This window comes from Rhinolophus sinicus, chromosome 14, assembly GCF_057876585.1.
Source record: "Rhinolophus sinicus isolate RSI-liver-muscle chromosome 14, RSI-T2T, whole genome shotgun sequence".
Classification (NCBI taxonomy): domain Eukaryota; kingdom Metazoa; phylum Chordata; class Mammalia; order Chiroptera; family Rhinolophidae; genus Rhinolophus; species Rhinolophus sinicus.
This window is the reverse complement of record NC_142514.1, coordinates 18,361,055-18,381,610: the sequence shown is the minus strand read 5'-3', so window position 1 is coordinate 18,381,610 and position 20,556 is coordinate 18,361,055. Positions and strand designations below refer to the sequence as shown.

Below are 20,556 nucleotides of genomic sequence, written 5' to 3'. Positions count from 1 at the left end.
GAAGAATTGGAATTTGGAGCCTATGTCTAGCCTTGTCATAGGTAAACAAGGGGGCACCCATGAGTTTTATCTCAGTTATAGAAAGTAGAGTTCCAGAACACAAAAGGATGAGAGGGGATTCTTAACCTTCACCGTTTTCCAGAATCACTGAGCTTGGTAAAGTGCAACAATATCAATACATGGCCTCATAAACATAAACAAGAATTTTTAAGGTATATACCTAGAAGTGGAATTGGTGGGTCAAAAGACATGTATAGCTTTACTGGGTAATGCCACAATGTTTTCCAAAGTGGTTGTACCAGTTTACACTTCCACCCGTGTATGGGAGCTCCACTTGCTCCACAGTCACCCACACTTGGGGATTTAAAACTTTTTGCCAGTCTGGTGAATGTGAAATGGGTGTCAGGGCATTTCCTTGATTATTAATGAGATTGAACATCTTTCATTGTTAATTGGATGTTGTTGTTTTTTCTGTGAAATGCTTTCGGCCCACTTTTCAACTGGGTGATCTTTTTCTTACCGATTTGTGGGAGTTCACCACTATGTTTTGGGAATAAATGAATGAACGACTGAAAAGACTCTGAACTAAGAACTGAGATTAGGTTTGGAAGACTCCCAACAACTAAGAATCTTCAAAACTGTGCCTCTCGCAGGCTAATTTGATCCTCATTAGAATTTATGAAAAAGCTTTGTAACCTCATTTCTCAGGAGAACTTTTCCATCATCGCCAGCTTCTATCTGTGGGAAAGAGACCCAAACAACTTCTGCAGGACCACCCCACTTCCTGGCTCCACAGCCACGAACCCCGCGGACTAATCGTGGACTCCACAGTATTGTGACACAGACATTCTGCGCCGCTCGCGGTGTTCTCGAGAGAGTTGGTTGCAGCCGGTCATGTGACAATCCAAGATGGCGGTGCCCAGTGAGGCGGAGGAAGAGGCGGCCGTTTACTTAATAGTGAGCGGTATCCCCTCAGAGTTGCGCTCAGCCCAGCTACGGAGCTACTTTAGCCAGTTCCGGGAACAGCGCGGCTGTGGCTTCCTCTGTTTCCACTACCGGCATCGTCCCGAGCGGGCCCCTCCCCAGGCCGCGCCCGACTCTGCCCAAACTCCTGTCGGCCAGGTTCTCGCCCAGACTTCGGTCACCGATGCCCGTCCGCTCTCCACTCGGAACTCTGCTCCCGCTCAGCCCCGCACCTGCTGCTGCGTCATCTCGGTACAGGGGGCGGCTCAAGCCCAGAGGCTTCTTCGCATGTACTCAGGCCGCCAGTGGCTGGATTCTCAGGGGACTTGGTTGCCCGGTCGTTGTTTCATCCGCAGACTTCGGCTACCTACTGAGGCATCAGGTACGGTTGGGAAAGATAATAGACTGGCCCTGGAACAGAGACACCTTTCCTGACAGGTGATGGGGATAGTCATGTTTCTGGTTACGACTCTTTAGAAGTTTAGGTCATTTCTGGACAGAGCTTCAGGCTCAACTTGCATGTTAGTCTAGCTCAGGGGGAACAGAAATCGGAAAGAGGCCTATGCACATGATCTTCCACTTTCCAATTTCTGCCCTGTTTGAGCCCTTTTTCTGTGAGGGATTGATTTTGCGTAAAATAAAAAGGAAATCAGTTTATAATCCTCTTATTTTCTTTATTGCACTCTCTTCGTTGCTCCCCACCCAGTCCTCTCTTTTCAAGATGCAAGTGAAGAGACAATTATCTTTTCTGTGGACAGCTCCCATTTTCATGGCAAATCACTTTGATGGGGAACAGGAAACAGTGCAGATCCCTTTAGTTTCATTCAGTCAACAAATCTAGCTTATATTTCTAGACCTAGTGTGGCTCTAGCTGGTATGCAGAGAGAACAGTTGGACACACTCTGTGCTCAGAAAGGAAGACAGATGTGTAAAAAGGTAATTAGTACAAATATGCCATTCTAATTGTTAACATTTACTGAGCATTTCCTGTGTACTTACTAGGCCCTGTTCTAAGCCTTTCATTTCCTTATCGATTCCATTACAGCAATCCAATAAGGTGGGAGCTATTGTTAATCATTTTATAGGTGAGGAAACTGAAGGATGCAGAAGTTATGTTACTTGGCCAAGGTCACAGAGCTAGTGAGTGGCGGAGTCACATTACAAATCCAGGCATTTTGCTTCAGAGCCTTCTCATATGCTGTTTATTAAGTACTGTGAGAAGATACAGGAGGGAGAAACCAATTTCCTAGAGGGATGAGGAAATGTGGCTTTTCATTTGGATCTTGAAAGATAAACGGGAGTTGGTAGGAAAGAATGGTGTTCAAAGTAAATGACATTTGCAAAAACAGAGATTTGAAAGTCCACAAAGCTTTCAGGACATGTCAAATTGTTTGATGTGGCTGGAGCACATGGTATGAGGGTGTGCAGGGGGTGGGAGTTGGTGGCAGTTGACAATCAAAAGGTCAACAGGAACCAGATCTAGAAGAAACTTGTGCGCTCAGCTGAGGTGCTGAGAAATGGCATGAAATTGTTAGGTAGTTGTAGTCAGGGAATAGAGGAAGGGACTCTGGAGAAGTTTGAAAGGGAAAAACAGCATTAAGCTAAAGGATTCAAACCTCAACCGATTTCTGGCTCAAGTGTTGCTGGAGGCTTCTAGATTTCAAGAGCCATTCTTCTCCCTGCCATTTTCCCCAAGGTTTGGGCTCCTTTCCCTTCAAGACCCGGAAGGAACTACAGAGTCGGAAGGCTAAGAGTGAAGCCTTCACTTTGGCCGACCTGAGGCAACTGCCAGAGCTGAACCCACCGGTGCTGATGCCCAATGGAAATGTGGGGACTCCCCTGCGGGTGTTTTTGGAGTTGATCCGGGCCTGCCGCCTCCCTCCTCGGATCATCACGCAGCTCCAGCTCCAGTTCCCCAAGACAGGTTCCTCCCGACGCTATGGCAACGTGCCCTTCAAGTATGAGGACTCAGAGACTGTGGAGCAGGAAGAGCTTGTGTACACAGCTGAGGGTGAGGAGATACCCCAGGGAACCTGCCTGACAGAGGTACCAGCCAGCCCTGGTGGAGAGCCCGAGGAAGAAGGCGAAAAGGAGGAGGAAGAGGAGTCACACTCAGATGATGTGAGTACAGTGAGCCCCCCGTCTTTGCTGGCAGCTTAGAGAAGCCAAGGCATTAATAATACCACTCTTCAACTATACATTACACGAGTTCTAAACCTGGAGTCCTCAGGAGGGTTCCGAAGAGTTAGGACTCCTGACATTGAATGTAAAACTACATTTGCGTGTGCAAATATGCATTTCTTTGGGGAGGGGCCATAACCTTTCTCAGAAGATTCTCACAGCGGTCTTCTTTTCATTCCCTCAGAGGGAATGAAGGAGGGTCCTTTTCATAGATGAAAACCTACGACCAAGAGATAAGATCATCTAAGAAAGTAGAGGCAGAGCTGGGATGTGAACCCAGTCCCCTTCAATGCTTATCTAACTTCTGTGTGCTTCCATTATGTGGTTGAGAAGTCACCTGTTTTCTGACTTTGAGTCTATGGATTGAATACTAGCCTCCACTCTAACTTTATTAATGAAATACACATTTCTTCTACCCCTTTCTCCAAACTTGGTTATTCATCCATAATATCAGGAGAGGTGTAATTTGTTGGGAACCTTGTTTTTTTGGGTTTTTTGAGTTTTTTTTTAATGCACACCCTGGATAAAAAATAATTCACCTACGCCCTGCACTTGAAGTGCAGAGTTGCTAACATCTGGACCACTTCCTAGTGTGGTACTGTCCTGATTTTTCTCCAGCACCTGTTCTGCAGCAGTGATTCCTGAGGCTTCTTGGAGTTTAACTGGAACAGAGGCCCCCAAGATTTCATTCCACAAGTCCTTTAAGCAGTTGTAAACACAGGGCCTAGCACAGGATTCCAAAGATACTCTAAGACCCATTTTCTGCCATCAAAGAGCCTTAAATCTCCCTGGAGAGAACCAGCGTCTGGAAAGGTTGTATGGTGTGCTGAGCTGGGTTTGAATGCTAACTCTGCCACTCTCTTGTATCTTGGGCAAATCACTTTATCCAAGTTTCCTCATCTGTAGAATGGGGATAATGGTACTTACAGGGTTGTTGGGGTGATTAAAGGAACTAAGTTATGTGAAGGGCCTGACACAGTAGACAATAGGTATTAGTTCTTGTCCCTTCTTTCTTTGTGATATCATGTATAAAGGCCTAAACAGTATGTACTGATTAGCACTGAGAATTTCAGAGACCAGTGAGAGTGCTGTGAGCTTCAGTGTGGGCAGCACTATGCAGAACTTGAAGGATAAGGAGGATTTAACCAAGTGAAGAGAAGGTGGTGAGCGAGGAGGGCACATGTTTCAGGTAGAGGGAATAATATGACCAAAAGCACAGGAATAAAAGTGAGTTAGGCTTGTCAGGGGAAGGAGCCAAGTATGTTGAGAAATGGGAGGGAGAAATGTATTCGTCAAGGCCTTAAGGGCCTAATATGCATTGTACCTCAGGAAAATTTGGAGGACTGATGCTGAAGGTCCATCTCATGGGCCTTCTGTGCCCTGAGCTGCCCTCCTTGTGAGCATAAGGTCAGGAAGCTAGACAGGCAGGTCACCTGTTCCCACCTTCTTCCAGGACGATGACCGGGGTGAGGAGTGGGAGCGGCATGAAGCGCTGCATGAGGACGTGACCGGGCAGGAGCGTACTGCTGAGCGACTCTTTGAGGAGGAGATCGAGCTCAAGTGGGAGAAGGGTGGCTCTGGCCTGGTATTCTACACTGATGCCCAGTTCTGGCAGGAGGAAGAAGGAGGTAATGGCGGCACCAGGCAAGGGCAGGAGTGATCCCTGCTACACTTGCTCAGGGCTCTATTCCACAGGGTGGATTCCCTGGCAGTGGGCCCAAGTGCAGGGCTAGGGAAGCGGTTTACCTTCACTGTATGTAAGAGACCAGTGATCCTTTTTAGAGGTGGGGGAATCAGTGGTGTGGAGAGAAGATGCCCTCCCACAAATTCTTAATGACCCTCCCTAAGGAGAGATTTAAAACTACAGTCAGAAGGCCCAAATTGTAGAACGTATGTCTAAGTCTAGATTTAACTCTCAACAGAACCGAGAGTGCTTAGCTCACTTTGTTTGCTTGCTGCTTTTGTATCTGCAGACTTTGATGAACAGACAGCTGACGACTGGGATGTGGACATGAGCGTGTACTATGACAGAGGTACTGTTGCTGGGCCGGGGGTGGCAGTACTGGGACGTGGGACTGGTGCCCTGGCCTTGCAGTGATTCTTTACCAGAACTGCTTAGCAGAGGCTGAGACAGGACCCCAGTTCCCTTGGGGTAGCTTATTGAGAGGTTTCCTCTCTGAAGACATCTCTCGTTGAGTACATTAAGTGCTGGTTAAAAGGAAAGCCTTTTTCCTTTCTTTGTGGAGCAAGGACATGTGGGGACAGCCCTCACGGAGCGCTGGTCGGATGGGCAGGCTCTGGTAGAGTGGGAGCATCAGGAGCTCAGGCTCTGTTTAATAATTTAGATTCTGGAGTCAAAAATGACCTGGGGGTGGTGGTGGGAGGGGAAGACTTGGTTCTGTCTCATTGTTGCCTCTATGACTTTCTGTACCATAATTTCCTCATCTGTAAGATGGGCAAGCCACAATTCCCACTCTTGGCAAGCTCCCAGTCTAAGGAGAGAGAGAATAATGAAGTCATAAAACACCATAAAGATGAATACATAAATCTTGAGGAGGTCCTAGAAACCTAATTTCCCCCGTTCTGCTGAGACCCTCCTGCAAATGGGCTCTGTTTTCTCAGATTGTGGAGACAAGGATGCCCGAGACTCGGTCCAAATGCGTCTGGAACGCAGACTCCGTGATGGTCAAGAGGACGGCTCTGTGATCGGACGCCAGGTGGGCACCTTTGAACGCCACACCAAGGTGAGCACTGGGCCCAGTCCATTGACCCCTTTTCCTTCTCCACTCCCATTCCTTCCCTTCTTCCCCCTCCCATCCTCACCCCCGTTAAGAGCCCTATCTCTTGAGTCTTCTCCCTTCCCTCTGCAGGGCATTGGGCGGAAGGTGATGGAGCGGCAGGGCTGGGCTGAGGGCCGAGGCCTGGGCAGCCAGTGCTCAGGGGTGCCTGAGGCCCTGGATAATGATGGCCAGCACCCTAGATGCAAGCGTGGATTGGGGTGAGTATAGCTGAGGGACTTCCCTGGGGACCCAAGCGAGCCTTTCAGCTGTACCTCGTTCCCTCTTCCCTCTGGTTTTGGGATGGGTGCTGGAGACTTCTAGGGATGAACTTCAAAGCAGAGTTAAAAGGGAAAAGTAGGTCTGGATCTCCTGGGGGGGTCATTCCCCCTAATCTGAGGAGTTTGGACTTGATGATTGATTGCCATCAGTAAGTGCCCGTAAGTCACAGTGGTGACGTTGTTCTCAACTTGGTGTACTATTTAAAATGAAAGCAATATGTGAGGCCCCTGGTTGCTGGCACTGTTGATGGACATATAAGGGGGCTGGAGAGCAAAGATCCAGATTTAAAGGCTCTGTCTTTGGGACAAACTAGATATGCAGTAGCTACTTCTCTGTCCATTCTCAACCCCTTTTACTGGGGTTTGAGAGAGAGCAGCTATCTCACTGAGAGCCCTTTTTACTCCAGGTACCATGGAGAGAAGCTACAGCCATTTGGACAACTGAAGAGATCCCGTGGAACTGGTTTGGGTCTCATCTCCACCATTTATGATGAGCCTCTACCCCAGGACCAAGGGGAGTCGCTGCTCCGCAGCCAGCCTCCCACCAGCATGAAGTTTCGGACAGACATGACCTTCGTGAGAGGTTCCAGCTGTGCTGTGGACAGCTCCTCAGAGCCTGAGTGACAGGTTTGGGGGCTTCCTTAGTCAAGATCACTCATTAACTACACAGTGGCAGCCTTTTCCCTGGTCTTCCGTCCCACGGAAGCAGGAAGAAGTCTGGGAGCAGCTATCTGCATGGCCTGTTCAGGGTGCTTTGTTCTGAACTTGCTTTCTGGCACTCTACCTCAAGGGCATTTTTACAAAAAGCCCCCTCCCCTCCCCTTTGATATTAGGGCTTAATGACCTTTCCTTGGCCTCCTGACCTGTCCGTTTGGGCTTGCCCCTCTTGCCTCCCCCAGTACCTTGAAAAGCTGGACTGACTGAGGTTATCAGCACAACCTTCCTTGGGGAGGTCACCACGAAGACCACAAAGAGGAAAAGGGGCCGGGAAGGGGAGGATTTGTGGTGCTCCGAAGAGACGGTCTTGGGGCGGGCCCTCCAATGCCTCTACCGCTAACTGGCTGGGACCAGACAGCGGAGAGTCCGCGGGAGGAGGCCTGGATCTGCGACCGAATGGAAGAATAAAGAAGTTTATAACCGTATTTCACTTTTCCTTCAAATTTGGGCCTGGAGAAAAGTCTGGTAAATCCCGAGAAAGGTTGCCCACGGCCGCCTCACATCCGGACCCATTCCTACAGTGGGTGAAACGCGGCGCGGCGCGCCCCTCGGCGCCAAGCTGTGTCGTCACCGCGAGGGCGGGACTTCCTCTCCTGACCCGGCAGTTTCCGACGTCGTCCGGAAGTCGGTGCTGGTCGGGTCAGTACCGGGCCGTTTGCTCTCCTTGCGTCGCTTTGCTCCCTGCTGTTCCTCAGGCGATTCCGGGGCATCTCCCCCGCCCCTCACCTGGGGAATCCAGTCGCCCTCGGCTCTAATCTCAAGCCCACCGTGTTTCCCCGCAGAGTTGACCTGCTGCACACGGGGCCGCGTGCCGCCTATGGCGGGGCCTGCTCCGACCACGGCCTTTGGGCAGGCGGTGATCGGCCCGCCCGGCTCGGGGAAGACCACGTACTGCTTGGGCATGAGCGAGTTCCTGCGCGCGCTGGGCCGGCCCGTGGCGGTGGTGAACCTGGACCCGGCCAACGAGGGACTGCCGTACGAGTGCGCCGTGGACGTGGGCGAGCTGGTGGGGCTGGGCGACGTGATGGACGCCCTGAGGCTGGGGCCCAACGGCGGCCTGCTCTACTGCATGGAGTACCTGGAGGCCAACCTAGACTGGCTGCGTGACAAGCTTGACCCCCTCCGTGGCCATTACTTCCTCTTCGACTGCCCAGGCCAAGTGGAGCTCTGCACACACCACGGTGCCCTGCGCAGCATCTTCTCCCAGATGGCACAGTGGGACCTCCGGGTGCGTCTTGGGTCGGGCAGGCCCATTTTGCAGATGGAGGAACTGAGACAGGGAGGACATGCCATGCCTGTATGTCACACAGCGAAGTAGGGACCGAGTTGCTTTGGAGTATAACAGGTGTGATTCGAATTCTGGCTCTGCCACTGACACGCTGTGGGGTCCTGAGTAAGTCAGTTTATCTCTCAGAACCTTAGTTTTCTCATCTACAAAACGGATGTGTTAGTGCTCAACTTGAGTTTATTAGAAGTATGGAAGAAGTTATGTGGAAAGTGGCATGGTGATGGTTGTTGTGAATTGGGGGACAAAAGTAAGAATAGAGTCAGATGCAGTGGGAATTGAACCAGTTGCCTACTGGGAGGCTCAGTGCAAAGCATCTTGTAAGAAAGTGCCCATATATCTTGGGAGAAGGAAATGAGTGTGGCTATTAGAATGAAACAGACAGAGTCTAACGGAAAAGGCTTGCACTCTGTCCTCCGGAGTCCCCAGTTTGATGAGGGAGACATAGCCCTGATGTTCTCTGCCTCCCCAGGCCACTCTCACCCTGTTTCCTCCCTCCCAGCTGACTGCTGTCCACCTGGTGGATTCTCACTACTGCACAGACCCGGCCAAGTTCATTTCAGTTCTGTGTACCTCCCTGGCCACCATGCTGCACGTAGAGCTGCCTCACGTCAACCTCCTCTCCAAGATGGACCTCATTGAGCACTATGGGAAGCTGGGTAAGAACTCCTGTTCTGGGCGGGCAAGGTGTAAGGCAGTGGCTGGGCCGGAGTGAAGCAGAGATCTCAGCTGAAGGAAGCTGCCTCCAGGGGCCGTGCATGAGCTGATGACCATCCCCACAGGCGGAGCTCTGCCCCGCTGATTGTGCGCCAGGGTTCTGAGGACAAGGAAGCTACAGATGGTAATAAATATTATGAAGGAATTAAAACAATGATGGCACAGTGAGTGGTAGGGACAGCGAGTGAGCAGTGCCATCTGAGCTGAGACCAGAATGGTGAGGAGCCAGCCAAGGGAGAATTATTCTACGCAGAGGGACCAGTAGGGGTAAAGGCCTTCAGGCAGGAAAGAGCTTTTTTGTGTGTTCAAGGGGGGCTGGGGGGGGCAGGGTAGCTAAGATAGTGGTCAGGGGAAGCATGGTAGGAAATGAAATTAGGGAGGTGGGCTTCAGAACCTGTACTGTTTAAACACAGAGGAAAGCCATTGATGAATATTAAGCAAAGGAATAGCATGAACTGAAAAGGTCATTTGAGCTGCGTTGTGGAGAATGAATTGAAAGGGGCAAGAATGAAAACAGAGCTCCTTTAGGCGATTTTTGCAGCAGTCCAAGCAGTGGTAGTGGGAATGGAGAGAAATAGATTCAAAACTTGCTCAAGAAATAGGATTTGTTTGTGGGTTGGATATGGAGACAGGAATTAAGGGTGACGCTCAGGTTTCTGTCCGAGCCAGTGGACAAATAAGAGTACCGTTTGTCAAGGTGGGGAGGAAGGTTGAGGAATAAGCAGGCTGGTAGGAGGCAGGGGAAATGCATAAGGACCCTATGGCCAAAGTCCTTTCTTTCTTGCAAAATTAATGCTCTTCTGAGCTGGGGGCATCAGTTCTCTAAATAACACCTCCAGCCACAAAGAACCTAGAGAGAACAGCTGAAGTGACTGGCAGTGAGCAGGAAGGGAGGTTGTTGGAAGATTGACGTATAGGGACCTTGTCCAGGGAGGCCAACTGACTGCCATTGAGGTTATGGAAGGATGTCAGCCCCTGGGAGGGGCCACATTAGCCTGGAGTCCAGGTCCACCTCGTGGCAAGCCCAGAAGCCCCATTTTACCAATGCCCAGATTTGCAGTCCTCCCAAGCCCCACCCCCTTCATAGCCTCCAGCCCGTGATGGTCTTCAACCTTTCTAGCTCTGATTCTTGACTGTCATCCTCACTGATGTGCAAACCGGAGGAGGCAGTTGAGGTCCAGAGACTTTACATGAATAGCCCAAGGTCAGTCACACAGTATGTTAGCTGAGATGAAATCTACTCCCAAGTGTACCTGGCTCCAGTTTCTTAATTTTCATTGAGAACCATATCTGCCAAGCAACCCACGAAGTTTGTTGGATAGTCTTCCTTCTAGGCCCAGGGGTGTGTTTCTAATTAGAGCTGATTAGAATGTGTGAGGCAGAGCAGGGAGTGAGTTGATCGATCTCTGACAGCCTGATTCCCGCGGCTCACTCTGAGACACCCGCAGAGTAGTCCAGCTGCTCGCGTTTTCCAGGCGGAAATGGGCAGTGCAGGGAGGCCCGCTTTCCTTCCCTTAGTGGGAAGATTGTATTCATAGAACTGAGTGAGGGACCACCAAGTCATCTAGTCTGAGCTCTTCATTTTACGTTAAGAAGGAATTAGCTCAAAAAGGGAAAGTGATTTACCCAGAGGCCACCCTGCTAGAGTCGTTACAGTGTGTGTGCTCTGTCCTGGGGGTACTCCCTGACTCAGAGTTTCATGAGAGGGACCAAACGCTGTAACTGGTACATGTTCGATACCATTATTTACTACCATTGATGAAGCACTTGTCTGTACCAGGCACTGGAGTTTATAGCATTCAATCCTCAGCAGCCCCATGAGGTGGGTACCTGCACATATAGCTAGTAAATGACAGGGCCAGCCGGTGAAGCCAAGTATTTTCTTAGTAACTTCATTTCATTGCTGTTGTTGAGTGAGTGAGTGAATGAATGAAGGCAGAGGAAGAAAGAAAGAAAATACGGTCCCTGTCCTCCAGGCTGTTGTCTGATGCCAGCTACTCCCAAACACTGATTTCTCTCCTTAGCCTTCAACCTGGAGTACTACACAGAGGTCCTGGACCTCTCGTACTTGCTCGGCCACCTGGCTTCTGACCCTTTCTTCCGTCACTACCGCCAGCTCAATGAGAAACTGGTGCAGCTCATTGAAGACTACAGCCTGGTCTCCTTCATTCCTCTCAATATCCAGGTACGGGGACTAAGAGGCCTTGGCTACAGGCTCTGACAGTGCCTGGGACCTCCCCACGCCAAGGGTACAGGCGACTTTGAGGACTCAAACAGTGGGCTTTGTCATAGGTCCAACTGTCATTCAGTTCCTTTGGTTTCGGCACCAGGGGCTCCGGTGGGCAGGATTCCATTAAAGAGGGTGGACCAAACTTTGGCTCTATCTGTTCTGCGTTGCTGGGTCCTCTCTACACATGTTCCTTCCTCAGTGTGAAAATGGATGAAGTCAGAAAGTCACCAGCAAGGGACTTGCCCAAGGCTAAGGACAAGCCTTGCAGGCTTCTTCAAGATGGGCAGCTGCTTGTTGTTGACTTTGCAAAGTAGTGCCCAAACCCTGGGCCTCACCTTGCAAAGATAACCTGGTAGACACCAATCTGTTAGATTCCTTTCTGCTTAGGTGGGCTTGAGCGAACTTGCCTCTTCCCTTTTTAATGGCAGTCTTCTCTAAAAGGAGGTGTGAACCCTGTAATAATAATCATAACAGATACCACTCTCTATGCTAGGTGTTGTGTTACGAACTGTAATGCATTATTTTGATCTCTCCTTCCCGTAATGTGATTTATGAACTGTTCTTAGTACTTTTCTGTGGGTGAGCAGATAGGTTCGATGCATATTTATTGGGTCCTACTGCAAGCTAAGTACTGTGCCAGGCACTGGGGACACCTTGACAGATGAGTCCCTGACCTCAAGGGATGCACAGTCGAGTAGGGGAAGCCGATGAGTAATAACTTATTAATAGTTAGTAAGGTGGTGGGATCAGAGCTACAATAGGGATAAGCCCAGGGGACTGTGGGTGTGCAGAGAGGAGCTTATTAAGGTCTATTCTAATTTAGGCGGGTTAGTGGCCAGAAAAGGTGGGATGTAGCCAGGCCTCTAGGAACATATAGAACCACTCCAGGCCCTGGAAGCTGCATGTACAAAGGCTTCATGAGGCAAAATGGAGTGAGGGTGTTGGAGACTGCAAGTTCAATTCCATACACCTGTTTCACTCACAGAGCTGTTTCTCTCCTCCAAACCAGGACAAGGAAAGTATCCAGCGGGTCCTGCAGGCTGTGGATAAAGCCAACGGCTACTGCTTCGGGGTCCAAGAACAGCGAAGCCTGGAGGCCATGATGTCTGCTGCAATGGGAGCTGACTTCCATTTCTCCTCGTATCCTTGCTCTAGCCTCAGCCACAGCCAAGAGGGAGGAGACATGGGGTTCAGGAATGGCCACATCTACCCTCGTAAATGACTGATTTCATGTTGATCAGCTGGACTCCCCGGTGACGGTCTTTCATGTGCAAAGGCTAGTGCTTTAGAAGGCTTCAGAGTTGGTTGTACCCAATGACTAGGGGGAGATACTGATCAGAAGGAGCAACAAATACAGAGGCTGAGGAATCAAAGGTCATTGGTCCTTTGGGAGAGATGCAAGAGATTCAGTTTGCCTAGTGTCTTGAGTGTGAAGGGGAACGGGCAGTGCAGGGGCGGTCGGCAGGGCTGGCGATAGAGGCCTTGAGTGCCCTGCTAAGGAGTGTGGACCTCAGCTCGTGGGTGAGCATTGGGAACCAGCATAGTTCTGTCAAGCAGGGTGTGACGTGATCAGATATAGAATGGAAAAGGCATTTAAGGGATGTGACGGGGGGCAGGGGAGTTCTTATAGTCTCTGTGAGAAGAGATGAAACAGTAGTGAGAATAGAAAGGACGGTGTGGACTGGGAGAATATGAAGGAGATAGGCTACGAGAGTTGGTGAGTAGATGGTTAGAGGCTAGCTGGAGGTGGAGCAGAACTCAGGCTTCTAGTTTCTGGCTTAGACAGTGGTGGGGGTGGTTGTGCTAGTCACTGAGGTAAGAAAGTAGAGGAAGGTTTGTCACATGGATGAAAGGGCTAGGAGATGGCAGACGTGCTATGTTTGAGGGGTGCCTGGGACAATCAGCTGTCTAGGAGGCAGCTAGACCAGAATTGGACCTGTGGGGGTGGAGCTAAGGTCATATGTGAAGGTCTCTCAGGTCCCAGAGGCCACATGTGAGGCAGGACAGGGAAGTCCGGGCCCTCTAGGCGGGTTTCAGATTTGGCATCTACACAGGACACTGGAGACAAGGGGGTCTCCAGAGTCCTTGGGGAGGGAGGAAAATAGTTGCAGCCAACACTTACTGATTTGTGTCAGGCCCTTTCACATGTGGGAAACAAAGCTCCCAGGGAAACAGGCGAGTTACAAATGGTGGCAGTCGAGTATGCAGTGCCTGAAGAAGGGCCCGAGGAGCTGCCTCCCACGTGCAGTTAATGTTGGCAAGTTCAACGGCATGTGCTCGGCTAAAAAGGGAGGGCATGTTTCAGTAGTGCGGTGACAGTTTGTACACCGTACATTATGTGTTCACACATATTATCATAAGGATTCCGTTCATAACACCACGTATACGATGTTTACTAAGTGATTTAAGGAATTTTAAGGGTACTCTAACCTTATATATTTGTGTGGATTTTAGACTGTGCCCCCTACCCTAATTTCCTTCAGGTTCAACTTCACTCTGTGTGTCAGGTAATTAGGGATTCATACAAAGAAAGGAAAAGTCAACTCTGCCGAGGAGTGAGTAGGTCAGGAAAGCTTCGTGGAGGGGGTGGCACTTGAGTTGAATCGTCTCAAAGTGAGGGTTAGCCCAGCTGATTAAGAGGGAAAGGAAGTTCAAGGCAAAGAGAACAGTATATGCAAAGGCGTAGGAATTCAAGGTTGAGACATGTCTGGGGCATTGCACGCAGAGTGGCATGACTTGTGGGCAGGACAGGGCTTCTGGCTGCGGACCAGTGACAGAGCCAGACAGAATGCAGGGTTTCATGTGCCCCGCGCAGGAATGGGGACTCAGGCCAGAGACAAGGCAGGTTTGAGATTATTCCAAGTCAAGCAAGATGAATTCCCCTGATCCTGAGGGATCCTTCTGAGGAAAAGTTAGGGGTGGGCATACAGGTTCAGAGTCAGTTTGTGTAGGGCTGAGATGGATTTTGATGGATGGATCCATGAGATGGTAAAGAATAGTCTGTAACCTGACATCATTTGGTGGGCTACATCATTTGCAGGATGTCATTTAATCCTCATTCAATCCTCTTTTATAGAGGAGGCAATTGGGGTTCAGAGGGCCAGGTGCAAGCTCCCTCACTCTGCATGTGTTGGAAGAACAGCTCAAACCTCAGTCTCCCTGGTTGTAGAATCTCAGTTACGGACACTGGAGTCATTTAGTAGAGCAGCCATGGTGGCCAGCCTAGCCACGGTCAACCCCCATCTCCTGGTCGGACCCTAGATCCAGACCTCAGGGTTCCATCCAGACCTCGGCCAGCCTCACAGGGTTCCATCAGCAGTGTCATAGTTTTTCCCTTTGTGAATCTGATTTGCGTCCTTACTGCTGTCCCAGAGAGAGGTAGAAGACACCCTGTGGCCCAAGCAGAAATTTGTTGTTTTCTTTGAGCTCCCTTGAGTTCCCTCCCTTGGCAGAAGAAGAGACATCACAAACATTTCTAAGTACCTACTGTGTGCCGGGTGCCATGCTAGGCACTTGTATTCATTGTCTCATTTGATCCTCATAACGACTATATTTTATAGATGAGAAAAAGGAAGTGGCAGAATCATGATTTAAACTACCATGGTCTGGCTCTGAGCATGTGTCATAACACAGAGCTAGCACCCCTCTGGTCCTTTGAGCCACAGCAATGTGGGAAGAGGCAAATACAGGAGCATATGGGTCTGGGTTCTTTGAAGGGATTCTCAGACTCTGTTGGGCACTGTTGTCTGAAGCTATAATTACGAGGAAGGAGAGGGATGGAAGGAATCTGCCAGACATGGTTGGAGGGCAGGTGTCAGTAGAGGTCAGATCCTGCCCACATCAGTTCCCCATTCTTGCCTGTACTTTCGGCCTTGACGCACCCCCCCTCAGCACCCTGGGCATCCAGGAGAAGTACCTGGCCCCCCCAGACCAATCAGTGGAGCAGGAAGCCATGCAGCTGTAGCAACAACCTGGGCTCTGGAAAACAAGCCTTACCACCTGGGGAAAGCTGCGGCGCCCGGCGAGCAGCGGACAGCTCAGTGGGCTGCAAACCCATGACCGGGCCTCCCAGCCCTAGGTGGGAGGCTGGTGAGGGGACACCCAGCCTGCAAAGGACTGCTGACCAAAAGTCAGACGGCGCCAAGCAGTGCACCCGGCACACTCTCAGTGCTCATGAGCTCCAGGCACTGCCACCAGGAATTCAGCACTGGCCCACTCGGGCTCTGGTGGAATGTGCTACAATACAAGAGTTTATTTTCTACTTTGTGTGGCTCTCCAACTTTCTTCAACCATCCAAGGAGCTGGAGTAGAACAAGGGCATGTCACCTTGCCTCAGAAGAGCTGTTTTTTCACACAGGGCAGTGTATCCCCAATGCACAGGATCATACTAGAGGACTGACACTCATCCTCCAGGCATGCGCTTTTGTTGCTCTTCAGTTTTCACAGTGGTCTTTAATCTTGAGCTTTCACAAGCAACATTTCCTCGCTAGATCTTAACTTTTTTTTTTCGTTTTATTTCATGGTTTTGTTCTATTTTTGGCAAGTGCTAACTAGTTTTCCATTTATAGTAGTGATTAAAAGTTTACTTTAAAAATGAAGTTATTTATACAAAGTGAGTTGTTTAAAGAAAAGTAAATATTAAGTATATAATATGATAGCCTGAGGGGGCGTGGCAAAAATTAAGATGGTTTGAAATTGGAAATACTGGTGTTTGCTTCCTTTGCTCTTGCAACTGGTTGGATGCAATTCATATTTTCAACCAATAGGTGGCAACCCAGGCTTATTAATTTTTCAGTTGTAGCTTGGAGGCACCAGGGGACAGTTTGCAGTTGTCCTATTAACTGAGGCATGAAGGCCTTGGTACCTCACGTGGTCCATACAGCAACTCCTAGAGATACAGACAAAATGGGACTGTTACTAAGCCCCACGTTACAGTGAGGAAACAGGTGAGTGTGAACTTCGGTCAGCATGGCTCTCACAGTCCACTTGCTGACTTAATTGTGAATGCTTAATGGTGAAAACTACAGCCAATATCCCACAGGACTTGTAGCCAATTGGAAGAAAGCATTTAGACACCTGTAGAGTATTACTGACTCATACAGCAAAGGAAAGATAGTTTGGGCGGTTGGATAACTCATGTTAGGAAAATCGATTCTGAAGTGCCATTGAGATGAAGACGACTGAGCTTTCTCTCCAGTACTGGCAGCCAGAGCAGAGTGAAGGAGGAGATCCCTGCGGCTGGAACAGTATGAAAGCAGCCAGCCTCTGCTCCCACGCCAGGCCTTGTAGGGGATAATAATTGGGTTCTGCTTCTCCAGCCTCTTTCATCTGAGAAGTTCAAAGCACCTCAGCCCTATTAACACCCTGCAAAGTAGGAGGGGAGTATCAACAGAGCAAGCCAAGGAAACTGAGGCTGGGAGGCACAGCCTGGGGCTGGCTGAATCACCCATGGGGCCCAGAGCCCAGGAATCTGACGCCCAGGCTACTGGACAAATCTCTCATCAGGGCAGGAGGGTGGGTGCTGTGTTTTTGAAAATAGTTCCAATAGCTGTGGTCATGGGTTTTAAGGTTACCCCATCATGGAGGCCGCAGCTCTCAGCAAAGCAAACCAGTTGGAAGGAAGGTGCCATTTAGAATTTTATGGGCTTATATGCAAGCACCCTCAGCATTTATTCTCTGCAGTCATGGAATGGAGGATATTAATAATCCAAAACTTTATTTTTAGGTCTTGGTGTAACAGCAAGGTTGTTTCTCCAGTAAATGTAGCTCTGTCAACCTTCCACTGGTAGCAAAATGATCATCATGTTGGGGTGGGGACAGTACAATGCAGAAAAGAGACCTCTGGGTTCCAGGTCTGTTCTGCGTGGAAGGTGCAGCGTAGGAGAAAGACCATCCTCCAGTATGGCTGGCATATGGCAGCTATCCTTAAGATTTCGTTTTGTTTGTTTGTTTTAATTTCCTGATAGAAAAGTAAAAAACTTGGAAAATGAAAATAAAACCCATAATCCAGTAACAAATAAAAATATAATCTATAATACATTTTCAAATATATATTTTATTTTTCTATACATGCACAGGGATAGTGACAGCGTTTATATAAGTGAGATGTAATTGCTTTGTAACCTTTTTTAGTTAACACTATTTCCATGTAATTAAAAATATAAAGACCTTTTTAATGTTTACATAATATTCCGTGGTATGACTATAACATTGTTCATCTATGTATAAGTCATTACCCGGTTTTGCTGTGGTAAATAGTGCTGTGATAACATCCTAGAAATTAAATAGCTGACATTTTCTAGGTTCTGGATTCATATTGCCAAAATGCCTTCCAGAAAAGTGCCACTTTACATCTCAGACACTGTCTGAAATGCTCCTCTCTCCTCCAGACCTCACTTGGCAAATTGTGAACAACTTCTGGAGGGAAGAAACCATCTCTGAGTACCTTAGAAGGGACCTTTTTGGTCATTTCTGCTAACCACTGACATTAGGATAGATGCATTTTATGGCTCTGAATTGGGGAACCCAACAATTGGAAGGCAGTGTTTGGAATTTGTCAGAGACCACAGTTAATTGGAAAGGCTTCCAGCCCAGACAGAGGCTTAGGAGCGGGGGTGACACCCTAAGGTCCACAGAGCTAAAGCACAGCCAGTCTGTTCTCAGCTGTTTCTGAATTAGCAAAATGCTCCCCCCAATTGGCTGAGAATAGGAAGCCTGATCCCATTAGGGTCTGTGGGAAGGTCAATCTTGGAGATTCCCTGTCCTTTCTCAAGGCTCCCGAAAGGAGGGAACTGACGTCAGATGTATCCCAGCATTGCCAAGGCCCATCCTGATTCTGAAAGCAGTAAGGAGGCCCAACTGCCCCCGACTCCTGGAGGGAAGTTCTCTAGCAGCTGAGTAGCCCCCTTGCTTTTTCTTCTCTCTTGCTCCTGGCCATTGAGCGCTGACCCAGCCTGGTCTGGGTTGCCCACCTCCTCTTCCTGTCCTCATTAGAAGGAAGAGTCCCAAATGATCACGTACCTCAATGGCATCAGGCCTGCTGAGGACAGAAGAAGGCATAGCTTCATTTACAACCCATTGTGTCCTCCATCTCTGGCCAGGGAGCCAACTTCAGACACCCCAGAAGCCGAGGCGTCCAGGTGGCTTAAGACTGAGGAGCTGTGAGTGGAAGGGCTGGGGATTTGGAACCCAACTAAGGTGAAAAAAAGATGAGTATTGGTAAAATGCTCTGGACTAGAATACATAGCAAAGTTTTATTTCCTTTTCCCATCCAAAATGCTGAAAAAGTTGCGAAGCGGGAGGTGAAAGGCCCTTTCAAAGCCATCCCAAATATAAAATCTCAAATAGCGTTCTTGCCGTGCAAACAGCTCCCTTCACACTGGATGGTCACCTTTTCCTATATATTAATTCTGGAGCCTCCACATTGCTCTGTGGATCATAGAAACAGCATGGAAGGAACATTGGGACTTGGATAAGTTTTCTCCCAACTCATAAAGCATACCAGTGGTCACACAATCTATTCTGAGTTAAAAATCAGTCCACTACAGTCCAACAAGGAAATTTCAGGTTAACTATTCTGGAGATTCTGGAGGAAGAAAGGGGAAAATGTGCCCTCCCTCCTTCCCGCCTCCTCTTCCTTCATTCCTTCTCTTTTAACAAATATTTATTGAATACCATAATTTAATGTATTAAGTACTATCCTTAGCCACAAATTGAAGACTCCATGCATTCAGAGTCTGGTATCTCCCTTTTCACATTTTTTTTTTTTTAAGATTTTATTGGGGAAGGGGAACAGGACTTTATTGGGGAACAGTGTGTACTTCCAGGACTTTTTTCCAAGTCAAGTTGTTGTCCTTTCAGTCTTAGTTGTGGAGGGCGCAGCTCAGCTCCAGGTCCAGTTGCCGTTGCTAGTTACAGGGGGCACGGCCCACCATCCCTTGAGGTACTCGAACTGGCAACCTTTGTGGTTGAGAGGACACGCTCCAACCAACTGAGCCATCCGGGAGCTCAGCGGCAGCTCAGCTCAAGGTGCCGTGTTCAATCTTAGTTGCAGGGGGCGCTGCCCACCATCCCTTGTGGGAGTCGAGGAATCGAACTGGCAACCTTGTGGTTGAGAGCCCACTGGCCCATGTGGGAATCGAACTGGCAGCCTTTGGAGTTAGGAGCATGGAGCTCTAACCGCCTGAGCCACGGGCTGGCCCCTTTTGTATCTCTAAACAAAGAGTTAAATTCCCCAGAGAGTGGTAAGGAGAAGATTGGGTGGAGATGAGAGATGAATCAGCCTCTGACACCCCCAGGGTGACATATCTGCTGCCTGCACAGACATTCCTGGCTCCTGACTCAGTGGGTAGGTGGGGCTGGAGGGTTCTGAGAGGAGAGGGGACCTATCCCGCAGAAACCTGTCCTCCTTACCCCCCACATACAGCAGGGATGAGGGGATGGGTAGGCCCTGTGAACAGAGTGAAGAATTGAAAAGGAACAAAGGGTGTAACCAGGTTAAGGAAAACTTAACTTGATGAACAAGCCAGGAAATTGGTCCACTACAGTTTTTCTTATTTCCAGTGATTCCTTCCTGATGGGCCTTGGGGTACCAGGGAGTAGAGAAAGATTTTGATTCTTAGAAAGTCCAAGGTAAGAGCAGGGCAGCATAGCATAATGTGGTTCTTTTTAAACTTATTTTTAACTCATGTAACTCCAATATACAAAACAGACACACGTGTGGCTATTTTAGCTAACGTGTGTGGGAAGGGGAAACCCTGACCACTGGGCTCCTGCCCTGTGGCAGCTTCTGGGGAACCCTCTGAACATAGTTTGAAAACAGCTGTTGGAGTTTAAAAATCATGGGACTTGGGTCTGACCCATTACACTCCCCGAGCGCATAAGTAGTTGAATAACTTTAGTTATTAGGTTATTATCATGCAGGGTGTCACGCGGGGTCTCAGTTCCCGCTCCCCACATAAGAACGCAGGACATGGTGAGGCCAAAAAGGAACACCCACGGAGCCATAGATAGGGGAGTCAGACCACTATAGTCTTGCTGGCGGCTGGGTTGGAGACACAGGAAGCGCAATCCGCCGGTTGCTTCTCTGCCAACCTACCTCACTTGCTAACTGCAATCCGCCCTTGCTAGCTTAGCCACGACAGTTATGTCAGTGGCTAACGGCTAATCAGTAACAGCTGATGGCCAACTAGTCACAGCTGATGGCCATCTACCACCCGAGCCAGCACCTTTCCACATGAGGCCGAGAGCCTGGAAACTGCTCTCTGGGACTCTATCCCCACAGTTATTTAGCTGCTACTCTGAGCTTTGGTCTCTTCATATGCAAAACAAAGATGATAATATGTATTGCTATGAGGATTAAGGTATGAAACTGCCTGGCACATAGCAGTCATGCCAGCTGCTGTT

General features: G+C 49.1%; 2 protein-coding genes across 2 annotated transcripts; both read left to right on the top strand.

Annotated features, from left to right (window-relative positions):
- The first annotated feature begins 888 nt into the window (after positions 1–888).
- GPATCH3 (G-patch domain containing 3) lies at positions 889–7,344 on the top strand. Its single transcript, XM_088790657.1, has 7 exons — positions 889–1,345; positions 2,660–3,084; positions 4,598–4,772; positions 5,118–5,177; positions 5,767–5,888; positions 6,015–6,142; positions 6,610–7,344. Exons 1-7 carry the CDS (start codon positions 910–912, stop codon positions 6,824–6,826), a joined length of 1,563 nt encoding a protein of 520 aa, XP_088646783.1. The 5' UTR covers positions 889–909; the 3' UTR covers positions 6,827–7,344.
- Positions 7,345–7,424: 80 nt separating this feature from the next.
- GPN2 (GPN-loop GTPase 2) lies at positions 7,425–15,412 on the top strand. Its single transcript, XM_088790658.1, has 6 exons — positions 7,425–7,558; positions 7,702–8,147; positions 8,707–8,863; positions 10,946–11,106; positions 12,161–12,291; positions 15,043–15,412. The coding sequence occupies exons 2-6, from the start codon at positions 7,737–7,739 to the stop codon at positions 15,113–15,115; spliced, it is 933 nt and encodes a 310-aa protein (XP_088646784.1). The 5' UTR covers positions 7,425–7,558; positions 7,702–7,736; the 3' UTR covers positions 15,116–15,412.
- Positions 15,413–20,556: the final 5,144 nt, after the last annotated feature.

Bases quoted from the DNA above. Each gene is read 5' to 3' on its own strand.
- GPATCH3 (XM_088790657.1), top strand. From the start codon at position 910: ATGGCGGTGCCCAGTGAGGCGGAGGAAGAGGCGGCCGTTTACTTAATA. The intron at 5,178-5,766 runs GTACTGTTGCTG...CTGTTTTCTCAG, and splicing joins GAGCGTGTACTATGACAGAG to ATTGTGGAGACAAGGATGCC. The intron at 6,143-6,609 runs GTGAGTATAGCT...TTTTTACTCCAG, and splicing joins AGATGCAAGCGTGGATTGGG to GTACCATGGAGAGAAGCTAC.
- GPN2 (XM_088790658.1), top strand. From the start codon at position 7,737: ATGGCGGGGCCTGCTCCGACCACGGCCTTTGGGCAGGCGGTGATCGGC. The intron at 8,148-8,706 runs GTGCGTCTTGGG...CCTCCCTCCCAG, and splicing joins TGGCACAGTGGGACCTCCGG to CTGACTGCTGTCCACCTGGT. The intron at 11,107-12,160 runs GTACGGGGACTA...CCTCCAAACCAG, and splicing joins TCATTCCTCTCAATATCCAG to GACAAGGAAAGTATCCAGCG.